Genomic DNA, 17,072 nt, shown 5'->3' on the forward strand with positions numbered 1-17,072 from the left:
AAGATCAGCACCAACACTTTGAATTGTTTGAACACTTTTCCATGCGCCCCGCTGCCCAGCTGGGCCAAGCGGAGCACCTGTGCGAAGCGGGGCGGCCGTGGGAGGACCATCCAGGCCCCCCCACGCGCCACCGCCGCCGAAATCGGGCAGACAGCGGCCCTATTCCAGGCGCCCCGCTGCCCTTCCTGCGCCCCGCTGCCCAGCTGGGCCAAGCGGGGCGCCTGTGTGAGGCGGGGCGGCCTTGGGAGGACCATCCAGCCCCCCCCACGCGCCGCCGCCACCAAAATCGGCCCGACAGCGGCCTTTTTCCGGGCGCCCCGCTGCCCAGCCGGGCCAAGCGGAGCGCCTGTGCGAAGCGCAGCAGCCATGGGAGGGCCATCCCGCCCCCCCACGTGCCGCCACCGCCGAAATCGGCCGAATTGTGGCCTTTTCTCTGCGCCCCGCTGCCCAGCTGGGCCAAGCGGAGCGCCTGTGCGAGGTGGGGCGGCTGTGGGCGGGCCATCCAGGCCCCCCCATGTGGCGCCGCCACCGAAATCGGCCGAATTGCGGCCTCTTCCGGGCGCCCCGCTGCCCAGCTGGGCCAAGCGGAGCGCCCGTGCGAAGCACGGCGGCGATGGGAGGGCCATCCAGGCACCTTCCACGCCGCTGCCGCCACAAAATCGGCTGGATCGCGGCCTTTTCCCCCATGCGCCCCGCTGCCCAGCTGGGCCAAGCGGAGCATTCCTGCACAGCGGTGGCCGTGAGAGGGCCATCCAGGCCACCCCCACGCGCCACCGCCAGCGCAACAGGCCAGATTGGGCCCAACAGAGCGTACCGGGGGGCCCCCACGCCGCCCCAGTGTCAGCCCTCCCCACCGAATACTACTAAAAGAGGGCCGGTGGATGGCCTCCCAGTTAAAATTAAATTAAAATTAAATAAAGAAAAAAGCCTCAGACTTGAGGCCTAGCTGGGGGTGGGGTGGGCCCAGGTTAAGATAGCTTACCTGCACACTGAAGATCCTCAAGCTCCTTGAGTGCTCCTGACTGCAGAAGGAAGAAGGAACAAAGAGGCTTCTCCAGTGTGCTTGGCCTCTTTTCTTTGGCCTTACTCCGCCCCCTCTGGCCAGTCGTCCTTTGTCCTACTTGGCCAGGTGTCGGGTCATAGGCCAAGTCGCTCAGGTGGTAAGCCCCGCACGGTGTCGCAAAGCCCGCCCACCTGAGGGGAGGGGTGAGGGCGGATATTGTGCTCGGAAACGTACTGGGAGCCAATGTAGGTCTTTCAGGACTGGTGTTTTATGTGGTCTTGGTGGCCGCTCCCAGTCACTAGTCTAGCTGCCGCATTCTGGATTAGTTGTAGTTTCTGAGTCACCTTCAAAGGTAGCCCCACGTAGAGCATATTGCAGTAGTCCAAGCGGGAGATAACTAGAGCATGCACCACTCTGGCGAGACAGTCCGCGGGCAGGTAGGGTCTCAGCCTGTGTACCAGATGGAGCTGCCCTGTTTCTCCTTGTGGCTCTAGCTTGGAGACTGTAGTGTTCCCTAGAACCTTAAATTGTGTGGGGTTTTCTGTACCTGTGTCTTGAGCTGGGGATGGAGAATAAATTCTGTGTGAGGGTTTTGGTTGGTTGGTTGTAAGTTGCTTTGTGGTGCCCTGAGCAAGATAAAGCGACTAACAAATTTAAATAGATACAGTCATACCTCGGGTTGTATTTGCTGTGGGTTGCGTATTTTCGAATTAAGTACTCGATGGACCTGGAAGTGTTTACTTCCGCGTTTTGCCACATGCGCAGAAGCGCTCTATCGGCGCTCTATGTGCTAAAGCGCCACTCAGGTTAAGTACTTTTTGGGGTGCAAACGGCATCCCGGAATGGATTGTGTACTCAACCCGAGGTACCACTGTAAATAGATAAATAAGGAACTGGAAACAGGATTACACAGGATCTCTTAATTCATAAGTTCCCCAGTGGAGAAACAGGCATTGTTTCTCACTTGCATTGGGAAAGTGTGGAGCGGAATGTCCCACTTCGAAGCAAATGACACAAGAAAAGGCAGCACAAGTTTAATGTGCCATGCTGTGAAGTCCTTACCCTCCTAAAGGTGGGGAACACCCAGAAAAGTCCTTCTGAAGTTTGGCTACCACCCAGCCAATGATGCAATAATGCTTTAGTACCAGATGGAAAAACAAAATACACAAGTCAAACTACAGTAGAATGTTTAACTTTCCATCCTAACGGGTCCTGCCCTCTGATGAGGGTTATCAGTTTTATTTTATTATTTTTAATGGGTGATTTAATATCCTAATTGTGGGATTTGGCCCACGTTCCACTCAAATGTTTTAGCAAAGTCTGATGTTAAGAAAAGAATTGTGTTTTGGTGGTGGTGGTGTTTTTTTTAATGCAGGGTGGCAGGGAGGGGGGAATAATGATCTTCAGAGAGTCTGACCTCTTGGCACAACAGAGAGATTTATCAGAGGGGGCATGTGACTAGTTAAGACACACAACCCCAGCTTGAAGGAAACAGCTGCTCATTTATGCTTTAACACTTGGCAGCTGGACAAAGAAGGGAGATGTTTGTGTTGAATACCTCCGCAGAACGAAGTACTACAGTAAGTAATTTTCCTTGTTGTCGTTAGGCTGGGCGTGTGTTTGCATTTTTATAAAGCCAGGAATGCTTCCTACTTTCTCTTCAAGCGCCTTGCAAAATCCCCGTACAGCTGAGATGCAGCTTGTCACCACTTCACTGATCCAGTTCCAAAAACAGCAGTCTTTTTTATAGGACCCATTATTAGCAAGACTCTCCTTTGTGTTATACAATGGGGACCTGCCTTGCTGTGTTTTGCTTGAAGGAGGAAAAGGTAAAGTTGAATCAAATAGTTGACGGTTTGGCTTGCCAGGTTCAGGAGAGGACAGAGAGTAGTGTTGCAGTGATGGAGAAGCTGCGCTTTGGAAAGTTCTCCCTTCTGCAAAACAATTACAGGTATAAAAAAACCTGTCTTATTTCGGAAGGGTGTGTGTGCCCTGTTAATGGTCTGATGATTTTGTTTCCCTGTCACGTTACGAAGTGGGTCACAATGTAATGTCGTCTTTGTATTTCACTTTAGCTGTCCTGCTGCTGTTTACAAAGGAATTCATTCAAAGCAGCACAGTCTCGGGAGCTGTTAATTGTGGTGGTGGTGGTGGGGAAGCAGTTGGAAGGGTACTGACTTTTGGTTAATAAAAATGAAATGAGCAGAAATGCCATATTTCATCAACTGTGCTTGAGAGCACTTCAGGAAACATTTGTCATCTTTGCATAACTAGTATACAGAGAAGGGAAATCTGGCTTGCAACAGACACCAGGTTTACTGCCATGTATTTGCTTATATTTTGGGTGGGTGAATGTGGTGTTACCATCATGCTCGTAGCGGGGGGCTGGCAGATTGCATGGGAGGGTGATTGCCTGTGTGCCCTGCTTGAGAACTTTCTGGAAATGACCCATTGGCCACGTCCCTTGAATTGGTCTTATCTAAAGACTGTTCAAATACCCGTGACGGGGTGAGCTCCCGTTGTTTGGTCGTCAAAGTGCAAGTAGATAAATAGGTACTGCTCCGGCGGGAAGGTAAACGGCATTTCCGTGCGCTGCACTGGTTCGCCAGAAGCGGCTTAGTCATGCTGGCCACATGACCCAGAATCTGTCTGCAGACAAACACCGGCTCCCTCAGCCTATAGAGCGAGATGACGCCGCAGCCCCAGAGTCGTCCGCGACTGGATCTAACAGTCAGGGGTACCTTTACCTTTACCTTAAAGACTGTTCCCAAAGTACTAGCATCATAACAGTGTAAAAACCAGTAACCTTTCCATTCAGTTTGTTCCAAAATTACATTGAAGTGTTAAATGATTGGCAGAAAATTATAGACCTTTCAGTTCATTAATATAGTGTCACAGTCATGGGAAGTAAAACCAGACAGTGATGAAAATGGGCCCTGAGTGTATCTTCTTGGAGTCTGGTTCTGAATAGGGCAGACCTCCCTTATACAATTTTAACACGTGTTGGTTTTTTTGCAGCTGTTCCAGATTTTGGAATGTTTTGTCGTATTAATTTAGCGTGAAGTGCCTTCGGAGGGTATATGCTAGGGGTAGGGAACCTGTGGCCTTCCATATGTTTATTGAGCTCCAAATCCCATCTGCCCAAACCTGCAGAGCCAATGGCCAGGGATGATGGGACTTCAACACATCTGGAGGGCTGCAAGTTCCACCGTCCTGGTATGCGCCCTAGAAGACAATAGAAATCTGTTTAGCAGTATTAGTAGCAATACATAATAAACCCTTTCCAAGAACATTTTCACACCATGTCTTTTTCCTAGAAGTAACATCAAATAGTAACAGACCTTTTGCACAATCCAGGCAAAGTTGCCCCAGATTATTGTAAGAGAATTGCATTTTCCTACCATTCAAACTGCAGTGTTGAGTTGCTGGGTAAATGCATCCTTCATCCAAGTGCAAGGCTTGGCTCAAAAAGCGTTGTTGCCCATGACAAAGGCGTTTTTTTCCTTTCCTGCCCTGTACCACATACAGGAACTTTGCCTTCTGGCGGTTCCCTCACTGTGAGAAGCATAGTTGCCAAGTTTTCCCTTTTCTCGCGAGGAAGCCTATTCAGCATAAGGGAAAATCCCTTTAAAAAAGGGATAACTTGGCAGCTATGGTGAGAAGCGAAGTTACAGGGAACCAGGCCGAGGGCCTTCTTGGTAGTGGCGCCCGCCCTGTGGAACACTCCCTTCCATCAGATGTCGAAGAAATAAACCTCTATCTGACTTTTAGAAGACATCTGAAGGCAGCCCCATTTAGGGTAGCTTTTAATATTTGATGAATTATTGTATTTTAATATTTTGCTGGAATCCGCCCAGATTGGGCAGCGTATATAATAATTCCCAGACTGTAAGCAGAATTGTACCTCAACACTGGTAGCGGAGGAGCAGTGTTTTCTATCACACCTGAGGAAAATAGGCTAGCTAAGAAAGGGTAGGGTAGGGTAGGGTGGGTGGCACAATGGCAGCTCTGCCCTCAAGCACATCACCACCACTCAGCACCTGATGCAAAAGGCAACTGCCCTACCCTGTCTAACAGTAGGGCTGCCCCTGGAGAGCTATTGCTGTCAGTAGTGTTGATTACATTATGAGGAACTATTGCCTGATGCTCTGTTTCCTCCACATGTCTGCATCACTTCGAAAACATTTTTTAAAAAAGTTTTTTTTTAAAAAAATAAAAAAGTTACTGCTTAAACTTGGGCTATGTTTTCCTTGTTTTTAGCAGCTGAGTATTTCTCACTATTCCATTGCAGCTGGAGTACTTTTGTACCCTCCTAACAATCTGAAGAACAGCAAAAATCTATTGCATACGAGTTGCAAACAAATGATTTTCACTAATTTTTTGTAGTTGAGTGTTCTGGATTGAGACCTTAATGCAGGCATCCCCAAACTTCGGCCCTCCAGATGTTTTGGACTACAATTCCCATCTTCCCCGACCACTGGTCCTGTTAGCTAGGGATCATGGGAGTTGTAGGCCAAAGCATCTGGAGGGCCGCAGTTTGGGGATGCCTGCCTTAATGTGTGTGTTTGCGTGAACTATTCCTTTTGTTCCATTTTAATGTAAATATCCTCCCCTCCACACAGCTTCCAGTAGCCCAGATAGGAAAAATATATCTGCACACTTTGGGGAAATATATCATAGCAAACAACAGCTTTGGGGGGCAGTTTTCATTGGGGAAAGCATCAAGGAGGAAAGGGTCAATTCCCCTACTCTGTGCCACAGTCCCAATCCAGATCAACCCATCCCACCAACAGCTGCTCTTTGCAAACGTTTGTGAGTGGAGATGTAGTCATATATCTCTTTTGTCGTGTCTAGTTTGGCCCTCAGATCCTTTGAGCTGATGATGCTCAGGATTCATGCTGGGACCATCTGCAACCAAAGCATGCCCTCTGCCACTCTTCTGAAAATAGACATTCCTTAGTGGTAGAACATCTCCTTCATATGTAGAAGGTTCAAGGTTCAATCCCAAGCATTGCTAGATAGGGTTGGGAGAGACCCTTGCCTTGAAACCCTGGAGAGCTGCTGCCAGTCAGTGTAACTGAGCTAGATGGGCCATTAGAGGGTTGCCATATGTCCTCTTTTTCCAGGATAAGTGCTCTTTTTCATGGGTATGTAAAATGAAAGTTGTCATAGGAGATCCATACTTAAAGGCTGGCAAATGCACCCTCTTTTTTTGCTCTTCAAAAAATGGCAACCCTAACACCAATAAAGCTGGCATTACATACTGTATACTGTATATAAGGCAGCTTGCTACATTGAGCCGCCCTGCATCTTTAACTGTTGTAAAATAGAGGATCTGATTTTGTACATTTCTGACCCTGGCTTCTAAAGCAGCACTTAGCAAAGATTAAATGAAAGGAAAGGAGCCGGGCTTGGTTGATTTTGCCCAAAACAGAGGAGTGCTCTAACCATTAGCATCTTCTTCCCTTTTGCCAGTTACTAAGGATAGATCTAAGATGGCAGTCCTTAGCAAGGGCATATTAAAATGTGTTATCTCGCCATCACTACTTATTTTTCTGTGGTTTTTGGCCTTTCCCTTTATTCGATGCTGTCTCTACAATGTATGAGCTCCTCTGTGATTTGTACATGTATTATTATTTTTACTGAGTAAATGGAATTCCATGAGAGAGGGAGAATGGACAACCCAGCAGCAGCAGCAGCAGCAGGCCAGGAATGTGTGAAGTGGCAGCTCCCACTTAGGAGTTGCTAGAAACAACACACGGATTTTCCATTCAGCTGGAGGCTGATAATGTCTTTGCTGCAATTGGGGAGATGAAGGGGTAGTAGAAAGAAAACACTCCTGAGCACCAGGAACAAAACACTATAGGCAAAGATCAAGACATAAAGCAAAATAACACAGTCCTGCTAGATTGCTGGAAAAGGTGCCATGCAAAGTCGAGGCACTGAATATGTACCGGAACAATGTAGGCCTCCCGTCCCCAAGAACTAAGCCAGTCCCAAGGCCAGAAACAATCTTACAGGTGGAAATTCCTGGCTCTCCTTTTGGTACTCTTTTATGTGTGTCAGACAGAACAACCTGAAGGTTGCCAACTTTTCTCCTGCATGGGATCCCACAACTTTTAACAGCTGCTTAATGAGCAAAAATATAGGAGGCATAGCTTCTCCTGTCTGTTACACTATCAGAAGTTTTGCTTACTAAATTTCTGGTTCTCCCATCACGCAGCTGTTAAAGTCACAGTCCTGCCAGGGTGGGGGAAGCTGGCAATCCTAACTGAATGGTATAGCTCAGGTGTGGGGAACCTCTGCCCCATGGACCCGTGGCCCTCAGGATTCTCCTCAGGCCATGGCCACTCTCCCCAAGCCCCATATGGGCATCTGCATGGACTCTTGGGGGAGGGAAAACTAAAACATTGAAAGGAGGAGCAGTCTAGTTTCTTGCAAATGAAACGAAATTAGAAGGATAGTGCCTGCACATTTTGCTTGATGTCAGGTTCTACAAATGCTAGCAACTTACTCAGAAAGAAAGAAAGAAAGAAAGAAAGAAAGAAAGAAAGAAAGAAAGAAAGAAAGAAAGAAAGAAAGAAAGAAAGAAAGAAAGAAAGAAAGAAAGAAAGAAGAGCTTTTTTAAAATACTGAGATTAAGATTCGTTGGGGAAGGGTATCACTTCCCCTGGCCCTCTCCCTCCCTGCAGCCACTGTGCTCCCCAGCCCTGCTCTGTACCCTCCGCAAGTGCTTTTGCCTGACTGGAATATGCTCACGAACTGTGATAATGCCTCTTGCTTACCTAGATGGAGAGGGAGATTTGAAGCCATAATGGAGGCTACTCTCAAAAGGTACAAGTCATATTTGTTGCCACACTGACTTTTGCCTGTGATTGGCATGTGGCCTCTGGAAAGTTGCCTACGAGAGAATATAGCCCTCAGTCTGAAAAAGGTTCCTCGCTCCTGGTGTAAATATTTAAACAATAAGAGCTGGTTCTGCTGAGAAGTTGCATTTCACTTCTTGTATGGGCATGTTATTGTTATTATCTTTAAAAAGATGGGCTGAACCGTAAACATTTGACCCACATATAAAACTGTAGTCTGGTTCTCTCTCCCACCCCACCCCATTTCTTTTTCCAGTTTTCTGGTGAAGTGGTACAGATAATGTTACTGACGGACATCTAATGGAGCCTCTGCTGCCGCTGCTGCCCTTCTCTGATGTGGTGAAAGTGTATCCGTTCTTTTAACAGTTAAAGGACGATGGGGTCCAATACACTCGGGAAAGCTGCAACATTGGATGAACTTTTAAGCACCTGCATTAAAATGTTCGGTATGAGTCTTCCTTTCCTCCCAAGTCCACCATAAGCTTTTGTGAACTCACTCTGTCTGATCTGACAAAAGGGCCTAGAGTCCATGAAGCCTGTGCCATAAAAAATTGCTTAGTCTTCTCAGGTGCCACAAGAGACCCTTTGATGGTCTAGTAAAAATGTACTTCATCCTATTAGAGACTTTGGTCTCTTGAGTAGGTGGGTTTGCCCTCCCCTAAAATAACGCTGCATGTGTGCTATTGCCACATGTATAATCATAATACTGTAACCTGGATGTGGGGTTTTTTGGGGGGGGGGCGGAGATGGGAAATCCTGAAAGTCAACCCACTGCCAAGAAAAGGGGGGAAGAAATTAAGAAGATGCTGCTTGGGGCTGGATGTGAATGGGTTGAATGCTGCAAAGTCAGCTGAGTTTGTTTTTTTTTTAAGAAAAAAGTTAAGATAATAAAAGAAGTTGGTTTGGACCATGGATTGGAAGAGAGACATTATAAAATATTTAGCAAGACTAATTGAGGGTTTGTAGAACTGTTATTACAGTCATACCTCGGTTTAAGTACGCCTTGGTTTGAGTATTTTCAGTTTAAGTACTCCGCGGACCTGTCTGGAACGGATTAATCCACTTTCCATTGGGAAAGTTCGCTTTAGGTTAAGTACAGACTTCCGGAACCAATTGTATTTGTAAACCGAGGTACCACTGTATCTTGAGCCTTTTCACACATTTCATTCTTCCTGCATAAAGGAAACTTCTTTGTATCATTTGTAGTGTTTTCTTTGTTGCTTGTTTGCTGAGAAGGATACTGGCTTGATCAACTGCTGTGGTAAAAAGGATACTCTCACCTCAGTTGAAATGATGCAGAACATACTGTTTCTTACACAAATATTACTACTGTGTAGGGAAAATGTAATGTGTGAAGCAACCTTCAAGACATGAAGGCACAAATTGCTCCTGAGGTTAAGATGGTGTCACCTTGGAAAAACTGCTGGTGTACACACATCCTTATACTGATCTCATGGGTGAGTTATTCTTTCTTTATAAATGTGCTCATCTCACTGCTAATGATAGTAAGCTATATTTTTTTACCTTTGCTAATATCACTCTAGAAAGGGTGTGTGTATGAGAGAGGTGTCCAGTTGACTTTTTAATGTGCCTATTTTTACATGGTACAATTCATTTAATACATGTTATCCACTTTGGAATGTTATATATCTGTTTGTTTTTGCAGATCACAGAGGGGAACTGAGCAACAGTCATCTGCCACGAACCTTCCTTTTAATGCACCGCTGGTATCTACCATCCACAGAACTGGCAGGAAAACTTCTCTCCCTATATCCTTTCAGATACTCTATTTATTGAATACAGTGGTACCTCGGTTTAAATATACAATTGGTTCTGGAAGTCTGTACTTAACCTGAAGTGTACTAAACCTGAAGCGAACTTTCCCACTGAAAGTAATGGAAAGTGGATTAATCTGTTCCAGACGGGTCCGCAGAGTACTCAACCTGAAGCGTACTTAACCCGAAGTATGAGTGTAATTGGTTCTGGAAATCCGTACTTAACCTGAACCATACTTAACCTGAAGCAAACTTTCCCATTGAAAGTAATGGAAAGTGGATTAATCCGTTCCAGACGGGTCCACAGAGTACTTAAACTGAAAGTACTCAAACCGAAGCGTACTTAAACCGAGGTATGACTGTAGTAGGTAGTTGTATGATTTCAGTGTAGATAGCTTTTTAGCAATGAACTTGAATAATCTTGGATTTTCTCCTTTGACTTCAAACCTGTCATCATTGGAAGGAATGGTGTATAAACCATTGTATACATTCTATACATTATAGAATGGCTATTTTGGAAAGACTTGCTGTATTGCTAGAGACTAATGGCCAATGTTATCAGTGGGTCGAATTAATTGGCCTCCTGTATTCTAGACATTTTCTTGGTGACTTGTTCATTATACCGTTTAGTTTATCTTATTTAAAATACTCCTGTCCATACTTCATCACAATATGGCACCAGGACAGGGTATAATAAAAATATAATATCCTTGCAAAACCAAGTGCAGTGTTGAACATAGTGTTTATCATTTTATCAACTGCTTAATTGAACAAGAAAATGGAACCTTAGAAAGCCACTGAAACCAACAGGCATGGCTTTTTCTTTAACTAAGCTACATATAGAGATGCTAGTGGGGAAAACTGCAGTGAAATTCGCTTAAAAATCTGCTACTTCATGAGGTAAATGCAATTTTGCTCCACTTGGAAGTTTGTATGTTTTCTGAATAATTAAAAAAACAAAACACTTTTTGTCATCTTTTGAAAACCTGCTTTTGCTCCCATGCCTTTGTGGTGCTTAATTCCAGTAGATACACTTTATCAGCACTTCACATATTATTAAAATCAGTAGAATTTAGAGGAGAACAACTCATAATTCTGCTGATTTTAATATGGATGTGCTTTTTCCCCCTACTTGTGTACACCACCCCAAGATTCCTGTGCTAGGTGGTATAGAAATGTTTTGAGAGATTATAAATGTTTGCATGGCAGGGAAAGCTTTAATGCACGGGTGTCAAACACAAGGCCCGCGGGCCAAGTCCGGCCCGCCAGACCTCGTCATGTGGCCCGCCGAGTGCCCCAGCCAGCGGGACCCAGCAGCGGGACCTTGCTGCTGAAGTGCCGCACCGACAAAGCGCCGACAAACATCTGGGGCCTGGGGGGAGTAGAAAGGCGGCCGGAGCAGCGCTGCATGGAGCACCCCGAGCCACAGCAGGAGAAGGAGGAGGCAGCTTGCCAGGTCAGCGCCCAGCAGCGCCGCACGGAGAGTCCCGAGCCTCTGCGACGCAGCAGTGCTCTGTAGCACTTTGAATCCTCCTCCTCCTGCCACGGCTCGGCGTCTGGAAATGGCTGCTGCTGCTGAAACACAGACAAAGCACCCAGCAGCGAGACGTGGAGGAGCAGGAGGATTCAAAGTGCTCCCCGCCCCTCCCTCTCCCTCTCCTCAGAAACATAGGATGCTGCTTTATACCGGTACTCCTGGCCCTTAAACCCTGGAACCAGGAGAACAGCTCCAGTGAGTCAACCTCAGCCAGTCACTTTGGTGAAGGGTGGTGGCTCACTGGCAGAACATCTGTCCTGCATGCAGAAGGACCCCAGCATCTCCAGGTACCAGTAGCTCTGCAAAGCTCCTGCATGAAACCCTAGCGAGCCTCCACCACCCAGTGCAGTTACCAAAAATCATTTTTCAATAAATTGTACAATAATTGTACATTTGAATATCTACTTGCCATTATTCTGACTATGTTAGTTATTACTTACATTATTACAAAAAACAGTAATAATTGAATGCAGTGACAATAATTTATGATAATAAAGAGTGGACACATAGTCCTACAGATACAACCGGCCCTTTGAGGGTGACCACACTGCTGATGCGGCCCCCCGATGAATTTGAGTTTGACACCCCTGCTTTAATGGTTGGGGATCATCCCATCATTACACCACTGTGTGATGGATGGACCCACACCCAAAGGACAGCTGCCACCAATGCAATTCAAGACCCAAAGTTCTCTTCAACCAAGCTGTCGATTCATTTGATTTAAGGGAGGCTCATTTCCCAAAAGGTGGAGTAAGTTAGGCTTTTAGCACATAGTTGCTCCATGGCTTGATATCTGAATAACACTGCTGTCATGATTTCAGATACTGGATTATGGAATTTCCTGCAGAATTCAATCTGGACCTTGGTTTGGTTCGTCTGACTGAGGAGTTTCAAGAACTAGCCAGCCACCTAGGTTACGAAGAGCACATCCACCTTATTGATATCTCTAGCATGTAAGGATTACCACCTGTGAGGACTGATTATTCAGCCAGGACTTCTAGTAAGATTGAATGTTGATATTGACAGCCGTGGCAAAACAGCAAAAAGGGTAAAGGAGGTGGGAGAGAACAATAATTAGGTAACTTGTCACCCCAGTACTGATCACTGTAACATTTTTAAAATTCCTCTTCTTGTTCTTTGTGGTGTTAATTTTTTTATTAGAAAAAATCCACTAGTTAAAGTAAATATGAATTTTGGGATGTGTCTCTCTGATGTGTAATGAAGTAGAACTCTGTGTTTGCTACCTCAGTTGACTGCTATTACCGGTAGCAATGATAAATAAATTGACTCACCAGGTTCAGAAGTAATATATGTCTGAATGCTAGTTGCTGGGGACAAACAAGAAAGGAAGCCTTCATACCCTGGATTTGTGCATCACCTGGAGGAAGGACCAGGCGAGCCAGCAGCAGCAGCTGTTGAGGTGGCACAGGAGAGACACCATTGCTCTCCTGTCTTCCCAACACAATGAGCCACTGGCACTTACCGAGAGGGAGAGGGGTGGAGTGAGTTGTGGGGAACTTGGCCCACTCAGTGGCGGAACTTCATGCTCCGGCACCGGGGGGCGGAGAGCAGGCAGGGGCGGGGTGCGCCACCCGCAGGGGTGTGGCACTCGTTCTGGGGGTGGGGCACCCAGCACGGGCAGGGGGGCAGCCGCAACGGAACCCCACCAGGATTGCGCTGCCGGGGGCGGTGCGCTCCCCCCACACTCCTCTTCCTCCGCCAGTGGGCCCACTGCAGGAAATTGTAAAGGAGCCAGCCTGACACTCGCCACCATGCATGGCATGGGCCAAAGCTCCTCGCCCCTCCACTTTCTCACTATGTATTCACTCACTATGTTGGAAAGTCTGGAGAGCAATGGTGCCCCCCCCATACACACACTGCCTCACTGGCTGCTACTGACATCAACCACCATTAGAAACTCAGGTGCTGGATGTAATGGGCCCTTGTTCTGATCCAACAGAGCTATCCTTACAGACTTATCTTCAGAATGTTTCAAAACAGCTCTCTGTTTAGGTAAGACATAGCTAAATTGGTTTTCATTTCCTTTTCTGTGGAACATCTAAATTGAAGGAGATATCACTGTTTGACTTCACACAAACAAAATGCAGGGGTTCTTGGCACTGCCATCGCTGGGTTCTAGTTCCATGTTTGCATTATTGGGTGTCAGATCCTGAAAGTGGCTTCATCATTCTCTCTTGCAGTCCCTCTTATGACTGGATGAGGAGAGTCACGCAAAGGAAAAAACCTTCTAAGAAGGGGAAAGCTTGCCTGCTGTTTGATCACCTGGAACCCATTGAGCTTGCCGAGCACCTCACTTTTCTGGAGCATAAATCTTTCAGAAGGATCTCTGTAAGAAACCTACAATTTCTTATGGCACCTGGGCTTTACGGCTCATATTGCCCATCCGTGAATCTGGATATACATTACATCAAATCTCAAACCACGTAACACCATACATTTAAAGTGCATTACTTCCCCCAATGAATTCTGGCAACTGTAGCTGTAGAGCCTCAATTCCCAGCACCTTTAACAAATTACACTCCCTGGGATTCTTTGAGCGAAGTCAAGATCTTTAAATGTGCTTTAAATGAATGGTTTATATGCAGCCTCAGTGCTGGCTGATCCATGTCTACTCATTGCTTGTTGACTGTTGCATTCTGGGGTCATCAGTTCAGTGCCCGTAGGCACCCTTATTTTTCCTTCCACCCACAAAACCTCTACACCTTCCCTGCCCCCATGCTTACTTCTCCCTTCATCGTGATGTGGAAAGATCTTACCACTACCCTCACCTTGAAAAGCACCTAAAGGTGAAAGAGGAAGTAAGAACAGCAGTGCTCTTTTCTACTTCTTCTTTCGGCTTGATGCACTTTTCAAGGTTTAGTTGGGCACCTGATGCGCTGAACAGAAACGGGAATGACTGAGAGTGTAAGATGGAAGAAGAGAAGAAGAGTAGAAGAGTTTGGATTTGATATCCCGCTTTATCACTACCCGAAGGAGTCTCAAAGCGGCTAACAATCTCCTTTCCCCTCCTCCCCCACAACAGACACCCTGTGAGGTGGGTGGGGCTGAGAGACTTCAGAGAAGTGTAACTATCCCAAGGTCACCCAGCAGCTGCATGTGGAGGAGCGGAGATGCGAACCCGGTTCCCCAGATTACGAGTCTACCACTCTTAACCACTACACCACACTGGCTCTCAGTGATGTGATGTAGGAGACAAGGGGAGGGAAAATAGAATGATTGTGAGACAGCTGCCAGAAATTGGGGTGCTATAAGAGTTGGGGAATATTGTGTCTATGAGAGAGGAGGTGTGCATATGCATGTGCAGGCACAAACACACAAACTGGGTCCAGTAAAATAGATCCTGTTGAAATTGCTTATTTTTAATGAGTTTCCCCCCTCCAAATTACCTACAAATCACAGGTCACATGTGTCCCATTAACTGAGCCATAAAAATAATGGATCAGATGGTTTCCAGCACTACTGTGATATATATATATATGGATCCAAAACACAGATCCTTAAAAATCTGCATAGTTTTTGCAAGGGAACTGCTCAGAACCACCATCAAATCATCAGGCACCTTTGTGTCCACAGAAGTTTTGTGTATTTCATTGGTGGTTTTGTTGGCATCCTTTGTAAACAAATTGGGAAGTTCCATGAGGATCTAATGTCTTGGATCAAGGTGTTAGTGCTGCTTGCTGCTGGCAAGCTTCAGATCCTTGGGTGGGATTCAGCTAATGACTTCTGCTTATGCTCAGGTTACATTTTTAAAAAGAAATGTTGCAAAGATACCACAAGGCTCCACTGTGTTCTCTCATCCAAACAGAAACGAAAGCTAGTAGTGCTCCCTATCCTTCAAGGATGTGCAGTGTTCAACAAACAATAATTTAAAAAATTATGTGCACTGAGGAATTTTTTTTTTTTTAAGGTCAGGTTTCCTAAGTTATAGGTCTTCTCAGGGAATGTTGGTCTACTCCAGTATATGTCCTGTTTGTGGTTTAGAAAAACAATATAACAATGAATTTGTCTAGTTTACAGATTATCAAAGCTATGTGATCCATGGTTGCCTGGACAACAACCCAACTCTGGAAAGATCAATCGCTTTATTTAATGGCATTTCCAAGTGGGTCCAGTTGATGGTCCTTAGCAAACCAACCCCTCAGCAAAGGGCAGAAGTAATAACAAAATTCATCAATGTTGCACAGGTAATAATGACCTTGGAATGAAATACTGTGGTATGGAGGTCCAAAATAAGAGCCCAGATACTAGTGTTCATAGTAAGGATAATGTTTACATTCTGTTTATCCCAGTGTTACTCCAGGTATCTTGATATTGTTCCTAGTTGGGAAGGGGTGGGGAAGGCAACAAACAGTGCTGGTGGCAAAGGACATCCTTTTCTTGTATCTCTGTAAATTACTGACTGTGAAAGGGATTTGCTGGTGTAAATTCTTGCTGTAGATTTGTTGTATATCAAATATATTGTGCTCCTGCATTAAAATTTTCCAGTGCACAAACTTCCACTCTAGCCAATCAAATGTTTTCTCTGCATCGAGAAAATAAGTCCTGCCTGTATTTGATTTAACTGTGATGCTTCCATACAGTCCACCAGTCTTTTTATATTTTAATTCTTAATGAAATCTCTTTGGTCCTTATCAATATGCATTATTATCAAATTGTTAAGCCTTTTTGCTATGATAGCTGACCAGTTTTGGGTGCTTTGAGCCTTTGAGTAAGAGATCTGTAACTTGGCTATAATTACCATTTCAGCTTCTGCTCGTGCCTTTTGTAACAACTTAATTGTAGTTATATAATTATTATATATGTTAATTGTTGAACTATGCATTCTTCTTATAAAATACAGTGGTAAATCCTACTGTCCTGGGTGAATTATTTTTCTTAAGGTTTATATTAGTTTTGTTTGCTTCTTGATAGGAACTTCTAAAATATTTGATTCAAGATTAGAGGCTTTTGATAATATTATTCCAGCTAAGAATTCATCATTTACACATTTAGGTGGGTTTGGGGATATCCCAGTAAAGTTCATTTATTAATATCTCTACTAGGATAGTTTGAAGAGGGAAAAATTAAATTCAGTTTGGCAAACAATTTTTTGCCTTTCATTTTTAACATCGTTCTCATCAGGCACCATGCCAACAGTCACGAGCTATTATTCTAGACCTTGCACATTGGAACAAATAACTATAAGGTAAAAGGTAAAGGACCCCTGGATGGTTAAGTCCAGTCAAAGGCGACTATGGGGTTGTGGCGCTCATCTCGCTTTCAGGCCAAGGGAGACGGCATTTGTCCACAAACAGTTTTCCAGGTCATGTGGCCAGCATGACTAAACTGCTACTGGTGCACGGAGGACTGTTACGAATGCCAGAGCGCACGGAAACGCCGTTTACCTTCCTGCCACAGCAGTACCTATTTATTTACTTGCACTGGCAATGCTTTTGAACTGCTAGGTTGGCAGGACCTTTGCTTGTTATTATCAATTTGATTATCTAGTATGTAATGAATAATGAAACAGGTAACATTTTTATCAGCAAGTAAGCAATGTGTCTAATTTCTCTACAGAAACTTCTTCATCTTCAAAATTTCAATACCCTGATGGCTGTTGTAGGAGGACTAAGCCATAGCTCCATTTCACGTCTCAAAGAAACTCATTCTCATCTTTCCTCAGAAGTTTCAAAGGTATGAGAGCACCTCTCTTGTAATGGACTCACATCTGTGTAAATATTATATAGAGGAACTTGAGCATACCCAAATGTAATCTTTCAAAAAAGATGTCCTTTCTTACTGGAATAAGGGAGAATGAGAGCAAGTGAAGGTGCCCCATACTGAGTCAGGCCATTGGCCCATCTAGCCCAGTCTGTTTATTAGCAGCATCT

At 45.2% G+C, this 17,072-nt stretch overlaps 1 protein-coding gene across 9 annotated transcripts in view; it reads left to right on the plus strand.

Annotated features, from left to right (window-relative positions):
• RASGRP3 (RAS guanyl releasing protein 3) overlaps positions 1-17,072 on the plus strand; it is a 54,745-nt gene that overhangs the window by 19,360 nt on the left and 18,313 nt on the right. For 5 of the 9 annotated variants that reach the window (XM_035108236.3, XM_088666549.1, XM_060272906.2 and 2 more), the window contains 7 exons: positions 8,126-8,315; positions 9,536-9,638; positions 10,482-10,544; positions 12,003-12,134; positions 13,383-13,530; positions 15,213-15,386; positions 16,759-16,875. In XM_035108236.3, coding sequence (XP_034964127.1) covers positions 8,246-8,315; positions 9,536-9,638; positions 10,482-10,544; positions 12,003-12,134; positions 13,383-13,530; positions 15,213-15,386; positions 16,759-16,875 — 807 coding nt within the window. In that variant the 5' untranslated portion in view covers positions 8,126-8,245. The other 4 variants (XM_035108237.3, XM_035108241.3, XM_088666551.1 and 1 more) reach the window with 4 other exon arrangements.

Source organism: Zootoca vivipara, chromosome 3, assembly GCF_965207765.1.
Source record: "Zootoca vivipara chromosome 3, rZooViv2.hap1.1, whole genome shotgun sequence".
In the NCBI taxonomy this organism is placed as follows: Eukaryota; Metazoa; Chordata; class Lepidosauria; order Squamata; family Lacertidae; genus Zootoca; species Zootoca vivipara.